At 42.4% G+C, this 13,392-nt stretch overlaps 2 protein-coding genes across 8 annotated transcripts in view; one reads left to right on the top strand and one right to left on the bottom strand.

The window, feature by feature from the left end:
- LOC140458056 (dedicator of cytokinesis protein 4-like) overlaps positions 1 to 2,152 on the bottom strand; it is a 488,962-nt gene extending 486,810 nt beyond the window's left edge. For all 7 annotated transcript variants that reach the window (XM_072552082.1, XM_072552088.1, XM_072552083.1 and 4 more), the window contains exon 1: positions 1,979 to 2,152. In XM_072552082.1, the coding sequence (XP_072408183.1) occupies positions 1,979 to 2,024 (46 nt within the window). In that variant the 5' untranslated portion in view covers positions 2,025 to 2,152. The remainder of the gene's footprint in view (positions 1 to 1,978) is intronic.
- Positions 2,153 to 2,405: 253 nt separating this feature from the next.
- The window catches only part of znf277 (zinc finger protein 277), a 68,024-nt gene continuing 57,037 nt past the window's right edge, over positions 2,406 to 13,392 (top strand). The window contains exons 1-2 of the mRNA XM_072552081.1: positions 2,406 to 2,518; positions 7,900 to 8,101. Of these exons, the coding sequence (XP_072408182.1) occupies positions 2,464 to 2,518; positions 7,900 to 8,101 (257 nt within the window). The 5' untranslated portion in view covers positions 2,406 to 2,463. The remainder of the gene's footprint in view (positions 2,519 to 7,899; positions 8,102 to 13,392) is intronic.

Below are 13,392 nucleotides of genomic sequence, written 5' to 3'. Positions count from 1 at the left end.
GAGATATAACCCGAAGGGGACAAAAAAAATTGCTGACTAGTTATTGATCTAAGAGGATATTGTCTTCTCAGGGGTAGTGCCCCAACCGCTTGACCAGAAGGTTCAAGTCCCGCCTGTTCCGAGGGTGTCTCGTTGCATGTCCAAACCAGCTGATTAAAACAGAATTCAAATTGTTGCAGTTACCTGGGTGTGGAGATCACAAAGATGATCCACTTTCCGGGTCCTGGACACACAATTTGAAGACTGAAAAACTGCCTACTATTGCAAATTGCAGTTAATATGCAATAGACACGGATTCTCTTAAAAAATCAACTTGTTCCAGGGTGGGACAAACTGCTCTCTATCACCAGCCGAATGCATTGACTCTGTAGCACAAAGTCGAGAGTGTAGTGCTGAGAAAGCACAGCAGGTCAGGCAGCATCCGAGGAGCAGGAGCATCGACGTTTCGGGCATTAACCCTTAATCTGCAGCACAAAGTCTGCAAATCAGTCATCAGCATGATGCTTCTAAAACGACACTTTATTTGACCAACTATTAACGTGGGAACTTGCGCGCCCCACGTCCTCTCGACTGAATTAAACACGAATTGAGATCCTGGCCTCGCTCATTGCTGCAGAGTTGACATGAGAAGGTAAGCCGGTCCCACGGTCCAAATCCACCAGATCGAATCAGAGCGTGAGCAGATGAAAAGCTGCAGTCTGTCTTGTTTAAATCCCACAAACTTGCAACACAGCACAGCTTTGGCTAAATTGCAGTGGGAAATGGAAACTTCAATAGCCATTGATCATAGGGAGAAACCCAGATGCGCCCGGCAAGAACATTTCTTCCAAAGGCGGACGAGGTCAGCATTTAGTCAGCGGAATTCACAAACCGACATATTTAGGCAATGTGAAGGACATCTGAGCGATCTGGGTATTAACCAGCTCTGACTCATTGTTGAGCTCCATTCACAAAGAATCCAGAATAAATGTGCTGACACATAAACCTTTCACCTTCTCCAACAACACTTGCCCGGGGACTGACTTTAATAATGATTACAACGGCATTAGTACAAGTGTTATTGAAATATCCAGATAGGTTAAATACCTCACGTTATTGTTTTCTTGAATCCCATCACCCGCTGTGTAAAAATGAAGCGGTTTTCATATCAGTCTTACATTGAACCGTAGTCCCGCTGAGCAGCGGCGGTAATATCCAGATTGCACTGCTTTGTTGTTTCACCAAATTACAAAAAAAAATCGAGTAGTACCCGGTCCTTTTGGGAGCCCGTTTGTTCTGTTTTTAATAATTAATGGGAGAAACGTTTCAGGTCAGCTTGTCCTATTCGTTTATCGATCAGCGCAGTATCATTTATCGCTTGCTAAACTTTACACAACTCTGATCATTACACCCAGATCACAAAGAACAAATTGAAGCTGTGAGCCTCAGCCAACACAAACGGATGGATTATGTCACTTGAATGTAATATTCTGTAGATCTGTATCAAGGCACGCTACCAACCTTTGTCTCCCCTAATAAGAAACAGGCTTACTGGTTTTATCAACAGAAGGCAAATAGTAATTATCAGGTGCAAATATCGTAATGAGGCAAAGCGACACAAAGGCAGAGAAAGACAAATTAGGGAGCGAATGTTTCGGAAAGATGTGGGGAATGCTAAATGGGAAAGATTAACGAGACCACAAAGCAAGAAGGGCATCCTACGTTTCTCCCTCTCCTTATCAACAAGGGCATTTCCGAGGCGAACAAGCAACGGGAAAGTGAAAAGAGGCAATTTTCAGCAAGACCTGCTGCTATCTGCCAGCGGGGATAACAGTTCGCACCGTTATGGAAGCGGTAACATTATTATAGTGGTCGAATCAGTTCTCCACAGATTTTTCTGATAAATCGGGCTTTGCTCTCCGCAACGACACTGGTACCAGACCAACTCATTGAATAAAAAGAAAGAGACAAAAACAAAAATGCACAGCAATTCACTCACCCACACCGTATTTCTCATTGTCTGTCGGTATCCACATTGTCGACATAAATATACGATAAATGCATATGTTTTGCGCAAGAATAAAACTTGTCCCCTAGCGCGCCCTAGTTATTGAGCAGTTTCTCCGCGGGACCATTGTTCAGCCTTTGGACGGGTTGGAACCCGGGCGATCGCAGAGCTCGCTGGGAGTTGTAGTCTGGATTGCTGAACATTCCCGCGTGGTGTTATGGGAAATGTAGTCTCGGGGGTCGGTCTCATCTGCCCCACCCCCCCAAAATGACTCACGCAGGTTGCGTGGTGTCTTGTGGGAGACGGAGTCCTCTCCGGTCTCCTGACCCTGGCTGGAGGTGGAGCTCGAGACTACAAAACGCAGCCTGAAGGCCGCGCGAGATTTGCCCATGCGTCACTACCGGTCGGGTGACGATTGGTTGCAATGTGGTTGTTATGGTTTCTGATCGGAGATCCCTCCCTCATCTTGTCCATGAATGATCCGTGAGGGTGGGGATGTGATGGCGGCGATGGGCATTGCAGCTGCTGAAGGTGGGGACTCCTATCATAAAATATTTTCAGTGATTCCTCGTCCTGGGAGAAACAGCCGGGGGTGGGGGGTGTTTGCTATGTATTAATCAACGCCACTATGGCGACATTCAGTACGGGGGAAAGGTCACGCATTGACACGGGAAACTGAGTCCAAAGCAGCAGAAGTTACACGTTTTAAGTGAAACGTGGTGGACTAACCTGTTGTAGACCAAAGTGACCGACTATCCCAAAGTACAAAGGACTGAGATGTAAATAAAAGTGAATATGTGGAGCGTCATAGCTCAACTAATGGCTAGTCATGGTCGAGTGTGGGTGCATGTTCTCCGGTTTAGGGCGATTAGTTCTCAGGATCATTTGATATTTAGAGAATACATCCGTGACATTGAGACTATAAGGAATAGAGGCAAGAGTAGGGTTTTTTTTGGCATTTAGGACCTGTTTTGCAATTCAGTGCAATTACAATCGATATAACTCAATTTCACCTTGCTGCACTACCCCCATATTACATAATGTTCACTGATGCCTGTGTTGATTATATTCATCACATCATGAGCATCCATACTTTTCTAGAGCTAATAATTCCAAAGGTTATAGCAGTTCCTGTGTACTTGGCATAAAACAATATGTTATCAGTTTGTCTATGGTGTTTGATATTGACTGCATTTAAAAATGTGCATTTTGTATATGTTTCATTACTTGTTACCAATTACTTACACATCTGGCGTTGTCACAGCTTGTCATTTGATTTTGTCAGGGGAATTAAAAACTGCATTTGTAAACTTTGCCCATTGTATTCCCAGTCAGTTTCTGTATTGGTTGTTGATCTCATCAATGATGATAGCACATTCAGAATTGAAACAATGAAATATGAGATACTGTAACTGGGAATTGCAGCTTCCCATACATATCTTCTAATCTGTTCAGAGATGTTATTACATAGTTCTGGAGTAGGCAGGTGTCCTAGTGCAACAAGAGCCCTTTTGCACCTCACCTTACACTGGATGTACAGGGTCAGTCTCACAGCCATAACAAAAGTCTCTGAAGAGGAGTGAGTGTTGGCTACCAAGGATAGATTTGGATATGTTTGCACAGTGTTCATCGCAATGAATTGAGAGAAGAGAAACATTTCAAAATTCCAGATCATTCCACAAATTAAATGAGAAATGAATGAGATTGCAATTGACCAGAATCATCACCCTCGGGGTGAAAGATCTAAAGGTTTATTATATGCCTGTGAAAAGAATGGGTTTCCTAATTCATATTTTTTTCAATAAGCTATTTTGAATTTAAGGAAGAGCTGGATTGAGATAACTAACAGGTTTTACTGAATGACCCTTCTGGAGTATTTAAGAGTAATTTATTTTTTTTAAGAATATGGGAAATAGTACAGAGAAAGTGAATAAATGACTGTGGATAACCTTTTACCTGTACTCACGTATTCCTTTACTTGAGAACATGTGCCACTAGAAAAATCCTTACTTTTATTTTCTGTTGTTTATGCTCTGTTTTGCACAATACATTAATTTTGTAATAGCTTACCTGATCATTCAATGGGGATCTGTGCCATACAAATCAAGATGGATCTGATGCAGTTCCATTCCTTGGTCAGTGCTAAGTTTGGTCATCCAGCTGTATGTTGCATTGGTTTTCTTGAGTATCTTGGTTTATGAATATAAGGCAAGAGACAGGGCTGTTGCTTTGATTGCAGTCACTGGAAATCTGATTGTAAAATAAAGTCAGGGTTTTGCTTCCATAGTATGGGGATAGTGTCCCTATCTTTAAGCCAGGAGACTAAAGTTCAAGTTTCACCTGTTCCAGAGATGTGAAATGATGTAATTGTTTTAGTTAAAAATCACACAACACCAGGTTATAGTCCAGCAGGTTTATTTGGAAGCACTAACTTTCAGAGCGATGCTCATCCATCAGGTAACTAATGGGACAGGATCGTAAGACGCAGAATTTATTGCACAAGATCAGTGTCATGCAACTGATATGATATGTTGAGCAAACTTAGCTTGCTGTTAAGTTTTCCATCTTTCAGAATGGATTGCAGATTTTGATTCATTAATATGTAAATCCCAGAACTTCTTTCAAGTCACATTCCCAAGATAACTGAAGGTTTTCTTTAAAAAAGTGACATCTCAGCTCAGACATTGTCTTATCAGTTGCATGACACTATGATTTCTGTTAGACTTTAACCTGGTGTGTGATTTTTAACTTTATCCACCCCAGTTCAACATCGGCACCTCCTCATCATCACTGATTTAGTTTGATTAGAAAGTATATCAAATGAAGACAGGTCACATCATCTGCTGATATTCTCTTGTTGACGAATAAGCCCTGTTGGTACAAAGTTTTACAGGACTACTTAAGAAACAGACCCTTTGTTCTAACTTGACCATGCTAACCAAGTCTCCCAAACTAAACTCGTCCCACTTGCCTGCATTTGGCCCATATCTCTCTAAACTTTTCCTGTTCATGTACCTAAGTGCCTTTTAAATGTTGAAATTGTACTACATCTACTATTTCCTCTGCCTACTCATTCCACATTTGAACAGTCTCAGTGTGAAAATGTTGCCACTCGGAAGTACATTTTAAATCTTTCTCCTCTCACCTTAAAACTATGCCCTCCAATTTTAGAGAAAAGACCTTTGCTATTCAATTTATCTATGTGCCTAATGATTTTATAAACCTCTATAAGACCACCCCTTCAGGAGAGGAAGCATGAAACAAAATTATCCAAAGCCTTTTTTTGTTATAAAAATCAGATTTTGTAGGAAGGAAAGAAGAGAAGAATGGACTTAGCAGAGCTAAAAGGAGGCATGAAAAATCCTTGGTGGCGAGGATTAAGGGACTTATTTAAGTGAAGAATAACGCAATGGCCAGAGTAAGGTTAGGGCTGATCAGGGATAGTGGAAGGAACTTGTGCTTGGAGTTGGAAGAGAGAGAGGCAGTCCTTAATGAATACTTTGCTTCAGTATTCACTAGTGAGAGGGACTATGTCATTTGTAAGGACAGGTTGAACAGGTTGACGTTAAGAAGAATGATGTGCTGGAAATTTTGAAATGCGTGAGAATAGGAAATTTCCCTGGGCCAGACAGATATCCCCAAGTTTGCTATGAGAAATGAGGGAGGAGATAGCTGCGCCTTTGGTGATGAGCTTTGCATCCTCACTGTCCGCTGGAGTGGTACCAGATAAATGGTGGTTGGCAAATGTTATTCGCCTGTTCAAGAAAGGGAATAGGAATAACCCTGGGAATGATAGACCAGTCAGTCTTGCATTGGGGGTGGGTAAATTATTGGAGAGGATTCCGAGAGACAGGATTTGTGATTATTTGGAAAAGCAGAGCTTGATTAGAGATCGTCAGCAGGGCTTTGTGAGGGGAAGGTCATGCCTCACAAACCTTATTGAATTTTTTGTGGATGTGTCAAAACACTTTAATGAATATGGTGCAGTGGATGTGGTGTGTATGGATTTTAAGAATGCGTTTTACAAGGTTCCCCATGGTAGGCTCATGCAGAAACTAAGAAGGAATGGGATATAGTGGAGTCTGGTTGTTTGGGTACAGAAATGACTGGCCCACAGAAGACTGAGGGTAGTAGGAGATCGAAAGTATTCAGCCTGGAACTCGGTAACAAGTGGTGTTCCGCAGCAGTCTGTTCTGGGACCTCTACTCTGTATGATTTTTATAAATGACTTGGATGAGGAAGTGGAAGGGTGGGTCAGTAAGTTCGCTGATGACACAAAGGTTGGTAGAGTTGTGGATAGTGTGGAGAGCTGTTGTAGTTTGCGATGGGACATTGACAAGATGTAAAGCTGGGCTAAGAATTGGCTGACGGAAGTCAACCTGGGAAAGTGTGAAGTGATTAATTTTGAAAGGTTAAATTTGAATGCAGATTACAGGGTTAAAGGTACGATTCTTGGCAGTGTGGACGAATAGAGCGATGTTGTGGTCCATATCCATAGGTTCGTCCAAGTCCATTAAACCATCCAAGTTGTTAGGTTGTTAAGAATGGGTATGGTGTGTTAGCTTTCATTAGCAGGGGGATTGAGTTTAAGAGTCGTGAACTTATGCCGCAACTCTGTAAAATTCTGATTAGACCTCACTTGAAATATTGTGTTCAGTTCTGGTTGTCTCATTATGGTAAGGAAGTGGAAGTTTTCGAGCGGGTGCAGAGAACATATACCAGGATGCTGCCTGGACTGCAAAGTATGTCTTATGAAGAGAGGTTGAGAGAGCTTGGGCTTTTCTGTGGAGTGAAGAAGGATGAGAGGTGACTTGATAGAGGTGTAGAAGATGATACAAGATGATGAACGGCATAAATAGAGTGGATAGCTAGAGACAGTTTCCTAGGATGGGAATGGCTATCATGAGGGGATATAATTTTAAGGTGATTAGAGGAAGGTTTAGGGGCGACGTCGAAGGTAGGTTCTTTAGACAGAGTGTGGTACATGTAGGGAATGCACTGCTAGTAGTGGTGGTATAACAGTGGGGTCATTTAAGTGACTCTTGAATAGGCACGTGGATGATAGTAAAATGAAGGGTTTGTAGGTTAGTTTGATTTTAGAGTAGGAAAAACGGGTGGCACAACATCGAGGGCCGAAGGGTCTGTGCTGTGCTGTACTGTTCTATATTCTAACACTAGCTGTTCAAGTAGAGCTATTTCCTCAAATTCCAACTTCTTGCCTTTCTCTCTTAGACTTTTTTAGAAGACAAAAAGCCTCCTCCTTGTCTTTATTCTATTGCTAGTATTTTAATGAGTGATAGACCTGTTTTCCATTTGGCAGTTTTGTTGGTTTATCTTACTTGTTGTTTAAATTGATTATCAAAGAAAAAGGAGAGAGAGGTAACTTCCTTTGTAGAAAGTAACATTTACACACACAATCATCCCACCTAATGATAGAAATTTTCAGCAATTTGTGATTGAGTTACTACAATGTACTAGCTGTAGAGAAATTCTAACTTTCCCAATGCACACATTGTTCATATTCCCATGTTTGTCTGGTAGCAAACTAATAATCCAAATGCCTAAATTCCTCTTGTTCATGAGTTAAATTGATTCCTTCTGAGAGTATGCAAAGTGTTTCTCGTCAGCGTGGTGAAGAGAAGTTTTCAATTTGCCATATTGAAGAGGCAGTCCATGTCGTGGCTTATGAATAAAACAGAATATATGGTGGTGCTGACTTGAAGCAGGAGTCACAATTCATCCCAGGTTGATGCACTCGTGCGTTTCACAAACAGAAGATGGTGGGACTGAGCCGACATGATCCAAAATGTTGTAGAATTTTCCTTCTGGTAGAAAGCATTATAAATAGTTGATAGACTGCTGATTGAAAGTGTTATTCACTTAACTAATGCAGTAATTTCATATTTTTTCAGAAAAAAAAGACTGGATATTGGAGCCCCTCTCCTTGCCAGAGTCTCCGTGTTGCAATTCTGATGAGCTCACATCCTTGATATTACCTTGCATATTTTGTGAAGTTAGTTGTCCTGCGGAAGATCAACAAAACCTGCTCAGACATATGATTGTCGAACATAAATTGGTGATAGCTGATGTGAAGCTCATTGCTGATTTCAAGAGGTTTGATGATTTATAATTTATTCTTGGCTTCAATCTCTTTTTATATGATGATGGGTGAATGCCATTGCTGTGGTATTTAACAGGGTTTGAGATTTAAAACTTTTTCTAGCACTGCTGCCTCACAGCGCCAGAGACCCAGGTTCAATTCCTGCCTCAGGCAACTATCTGTGGAGTTTGCAAATTCTCCCTGTGTCTGCGTGGGTTTCCTCCCACAGTCCAAAAATGTGCAGGCTAGGTGAATTGGCCATGCTAAATTGCCTATAGTGTTAGGTGAAGATTTAAATGTAGGGGAATGGGTCTGGGTGGGTTGCTCTTCGGAGGGTCGATGTGGACTTGTTGGGCCGTAGGGCCTGTTTCCACACTGTAAGTAATCTAATCTAACCTTATCTAATCAAATTGCAGATGACAAAACTAAAGTTCACTTGTTACTGAAAGGTACAAGGAAACAAAAATGAGCTGACAATCTGTAAAGTTTTTTGTTTCAATCACGAAAGATCACAAGGAGTTCCAACTGGTTTCAATTCGAGTAAGGAATTGAGCCTAAAGAAGGAAAGGGAATCAAGGTTCATTTGAATGTCCTCAGAATGCTTCTATGCCGGTAAAGTTGCTCTCTGCTGATATCAGGAGCTTGTATTCAGTTGACCGATATGCTTTTAATTTAACTACATGATACACACAAAGCTTTAGAACATACAGAACATAGAACAGTACAGCTCAGTACATGCCCCTTCAGTCCTCGATGTTGTGCTGACCTTTAAACCAATCATACCCTCCGTTTTACTATCATTGATGTGCCTATTCAAGAGTTATTTAAATGTTCCTAATGTATCTGACTCCACCACCATTGTTGTATAAAGAACCTATATCTGATATCTCCCCCAAAACCTTCCTCCAATTACCTTAAAATTGTGTCCTCTCGTGATAGCCATTTCCGTCCTGTGAAAAAGTCTCTGACTATTGACTCTACGCCCTCATCATCTTGTACACCTCTATCAAGTCACCTCTCATCCTTCTTTGTTCCAATCAGAAAAGCCCGAGCTCTCTCAACCTTTCTCCATAAGGCATACTCTCTCGTACAGGCAGCATCCTGGTAAATCTCCTCTGCACCTGCTTCAAAGCTTCCTACAATGAGATGACCAGAAGTGAATACAATATTCCAAGTGTGGTCTAACCAGAGCTTAACAGAGCGGCAGCATAACCTTGCAGCTCTTAAACTCAATCCCTCGGCTAATGAAAGCCAACACAGTGGGTGGCACGGTGGCACAGTGGTTAGCACTGCCGCCTCACAGCACCAGAGACCCAGGTTCAATTCTCGCCTCAGACAATTGTCTGTGTGGCGTTTGCACATTCTCCCCGTGTCTGCGTGGGTTTCCACCGGGTGCTCCGGTTTCCTCCCACGGTCCAAAAATGTGCAGGCTAGGTGAATTGGCCATGCTAAATTGCCCATCGTGTTAGGTGAAGGGGAATGGGTCTGGGTGGGTTGCTCTTCGGAGGATCGATGTGGACTTGTTGGGCTGTAGGGCCTGTTTCCACACTGTAAGTAATCTAATCTAACCGAATCTAATCATATTGCAGATGACAAAACTAAAGTTCACTTGTTACTGAAAGATATAAGGAAACAAAAATGAGCTGACAATCTGTAAAGTTTTTTGTTTAAATCACGAAAGATCACAAGGAATTCAAACTGGGCCTGTTTCCACACTGTAAGTAATCTAATCTAATCATACCATGTGCCTTCTTGACCTATCAACTTGGGTGGCAACTTTGTGGAATCTATGGACATGGACCCAAGATACCTCTGATCCTGCACACTGCCAAGAGTCCTGCCTTTAACCCTATAATCTGTATTCAAATTTGACCTTCCAAATTGATTCACTTCACACTTTCCCAGGTTGAACTCCGTCTGCCACTTCTCAGCCCAGCTTTGCATCTTGTCAATGTCCCATCGCAACCTACAACAGCCCTCCACATGATCGACAACTTCACCAATTTTCGTGTCATTGGCAAACTTACTAACCCACCCTTCCACTTCCTCATCAAGTCACTTATAAAAATCACAAAGAGGTCCCAGAACAGATCCCTGTGAAACACCACTCATCACTGAGAGAGCACCCAACTGAATATTTTCCATCTACTACCACCCTCTGTCTTCTATGGGCTAGTCAATTTTGTATCCAGACAGCCAGATTTCCCTGTATCCCATGCCTTCTTATTTTCTGAATGAGCCTACCATGGGGAATCTTCTCAAACGCCTTGCTAAACTCCACGTTTACCGCATCCACCACTTTACCTTAATCAATGTGTTGTGTCACATCTTCAAAGAATTCAATAAGACATGCTGACTATCTCTAATCAGGTTTTGCTTTTCCAAATAATCATTAATCCTAACTCTCCGCATCCTCTCCAATAATTTGCCTACCACTGATGTAAGACTGACTGGTCTATCATTCCCAGGGTTATCCCTATTCCCTTTATTGAACAAGGGAATAACACTTGCCACCCTCCATTCATCTCATACTTCTACAGTGGACAGAGAGGGTGCAAAGATCATCGCTAAAGGTGCGGCAATGTCTTCCCTCGCTTCCCATAGAAACCTTGGGTATATCCCCTGTATTCCAGGGGACTTATCTATCATCATGTTTTTCAAAATTTCCAGCACATCCTCCTTCTTAGCATCAACCTGTTCGAGCATATCAGCCTGTTTCATGCTGTCCTCACAAATGACAAGGGCCCTCTCACTCTTGAATACTGAAGCAAAGTATTCATGAAGGACCTCCTCCAACTCCAGGCACAAGTTCCCTCCACCATCTTGGCCCAACCCTCACTCTGGCCATCCTCTTGTTCCTCACATAAATGTAGCACACCTTGGGGTTTTTCTTAATCCTCGCCCCCAAGGTTTTTTCATGCCCCCTTCTCGCTCTCCTAGATCCATTTCTTCCTGGCTATCTTGTAACCCTCGAGAACCCTGTCTGATTGTTGCTTCATCAACCTTGAGTAAGCTTCCTTCTTCCTCTTGACTAATTGTTCCACATCTCTTGTCATCCAAGGTTCCTTCACCCTCCCATCCCTTCCTTGCCTCAGTGGGACAAATCTATCCAGCACTCGCAGCAAGTGTTCCCGAAACAGCCTCCACATTTCTCTCACGCATTTCCCTGAGAATATCTGCTCCCCATTTACGCTCCACAGTTCCTGCCTAATAGCATCGTAATTCCCCCTCCCCCAATTGAATATTTTCCCATACCATCTGCTTCTGTCCCTCTGCTTGACTATATTAAAGGTCAGGAAGTTGTAATCACCATCGCCGAAATGCTCTCCCAGTGAGACATCTGACACCTGACCTGAGTCACCAATCCTTCCTGGACACACCTGTCAAAATCAGCTCCAACCAAACTATTTGCACTGAGAAGGTTCCAATCAATATTAGGGAAGTTGAAATCACTCATGACAACAACCCTGCACCTTTCCAAGATCTTCCTCCCAATCTGCTCCTCCGTGTCTCTGTTGCTATTGGGTGGTCGATAGAAAATTCCCAATAAAATAACTGCTCCTTTCCTGCTCCTAACTTCCATCCATACTGACTCAGTAGACAAAGCCTCCTCGATGACCTCCCTTTCTGCAGCTGTTATACTATCCCTGATTAGCAATCCAACTTCCCCACCTCTTTTACCTCCTTCCCTATTCCTTTAAAACATCTCAACCCCAGAACATCCAACAACCATTCCTGTCTTTGATATCCAAGTATTGGCCACAATAGCATAGTTCCAAGTACTGATCCATGCTCTAAATTAATCACCCTTATTTCTGACACTTGTTGTGTTAAAATAGACACACTTCAACCCATTACACTGACTGCAACTTTGCCCTATCAATTGTCTATCCTTCCTCTAAGATTCTCTGCACATGGTATTTGTCTGTTCACCAGCTACCTCTGATCCATTGCTCTGGTTCAAACTAGTTTGAATGCTCCTGCCAAACTAATTTAAACCCTCCCAAAGAGCTCTAGCAAACTTGCCACCCAGAATATTGGTACCATCCAGTTCAGGTGCAACCCATCTCCTTGTACAGGTCCCATTTTCCCCAGAAGATATCCCAATGATCCACATATCTGAAGCCCACCCTCCTATACCAGCTCTGCAGCAAGGTGTTCAGCTGCACTCGCTCTCTGTTCCAAGCCTCACTAGCCTGTGGCACCAGTAGCAATCCTGAGATCACTTCTCTGCTTGTCCTGCCTTTTGGCTTCCAACCTAACTCCCTACATTCTCTTTTCAGGTCCTCATCTCTTCCTTACTTATTTCATTGTTACTGATTTGTACCACAATTTCTGGCTGCTCACCTGCCCCTCAAGAATCCTGCAGGCTCAGTCCGAGGCATCCCTGACCCTGGCATCTGGGAGACAACATACCATCCAGGAGTCTCACTCGTGACCACAGAATTTTCTGTCTGTTCTTCTAACCATTGAATCTCTTATCACTATTGCTCTCTTATTCTCCCCCCTTTCCTTCTAAGCCACAGAGCCAGGCTCAGTGCCAGAGACCTGGCCACTATAGCTTTCCCCTGAAAAGTTCCCCTTCAGCCTCCGTTTATGTACATGAAAAAAGTTACAAAACTGCTCACCACAGTTGTGCAGGTTAGTGCAATGGTGCATGTGCACAATTTAATAATATATTAGTGTTATCCAGGAGTTGGTACGATAACAGTAATGTACTGCATGCTCATGTTTTCATCTGTTATTTATAATTGAAACTAAAACAAAATGCTTGCAAAATAAGTTGTAAGTTAGAGTATTTTTGTATCCAGCTTCTTGGATCTTTTGTGTAGAAGGATAAACACTGCAGTTCAAATCCTGTCAAATATTTTAAACTATTGCATAATGTCTGTCGCAATAACTGACCTACTATTGGAAGCAAAATTGGAAGACTTTTCATTTGTCAGATTTCCTCCTTCCTGCCTCCAGTATATCTATTCATTATTTGTTGTGCTGTAGGATGGTTTAGATCCCTGTTTTGTTTCAATAATTATTTGTGGGAGGTGGAGATGGCAAAGCAGTGATGTTAAGGAAGCAATTCTGGACTTAGATGACTGAAGTTATGACTGTAGAATAGAGCAAAAAGAGGAGTGGATGCACAGGAGACCAGAGTTAGAGGAATGCAGAATTCTGGGGTGAGGTGTTTTGCTTATCAGGGTGGAAAAGCTTGCAAACTTAGGCTTGGGATCATAGCTATGGAGGAATTTGAACATCTGGTTGAGAAGTTCACATTAGCTGGCACTCCTTTTGCCTCAAATGTAGATCA

Source organism: Chiloscyllium punctatum, chromosome 32, assembly GCF_047496795.1.
Source record: "Chiloscyllium punctatum isolate Juve2018m chromosome 32, sChiPun1.3, whole genome shotgun sequence".
Lineage (NCBI taxonomy): Eukaryota > Metazoa > Chordata > Chondrichthyes > Orectolobiformes > Hemiscylliidae > Chiloscyllium > Chiloscyllium punctatum.
Note: the sequence above shows the minus strand (reverse complement) of the source record. Positions and strands in the feature narration are given on the sequence as shown.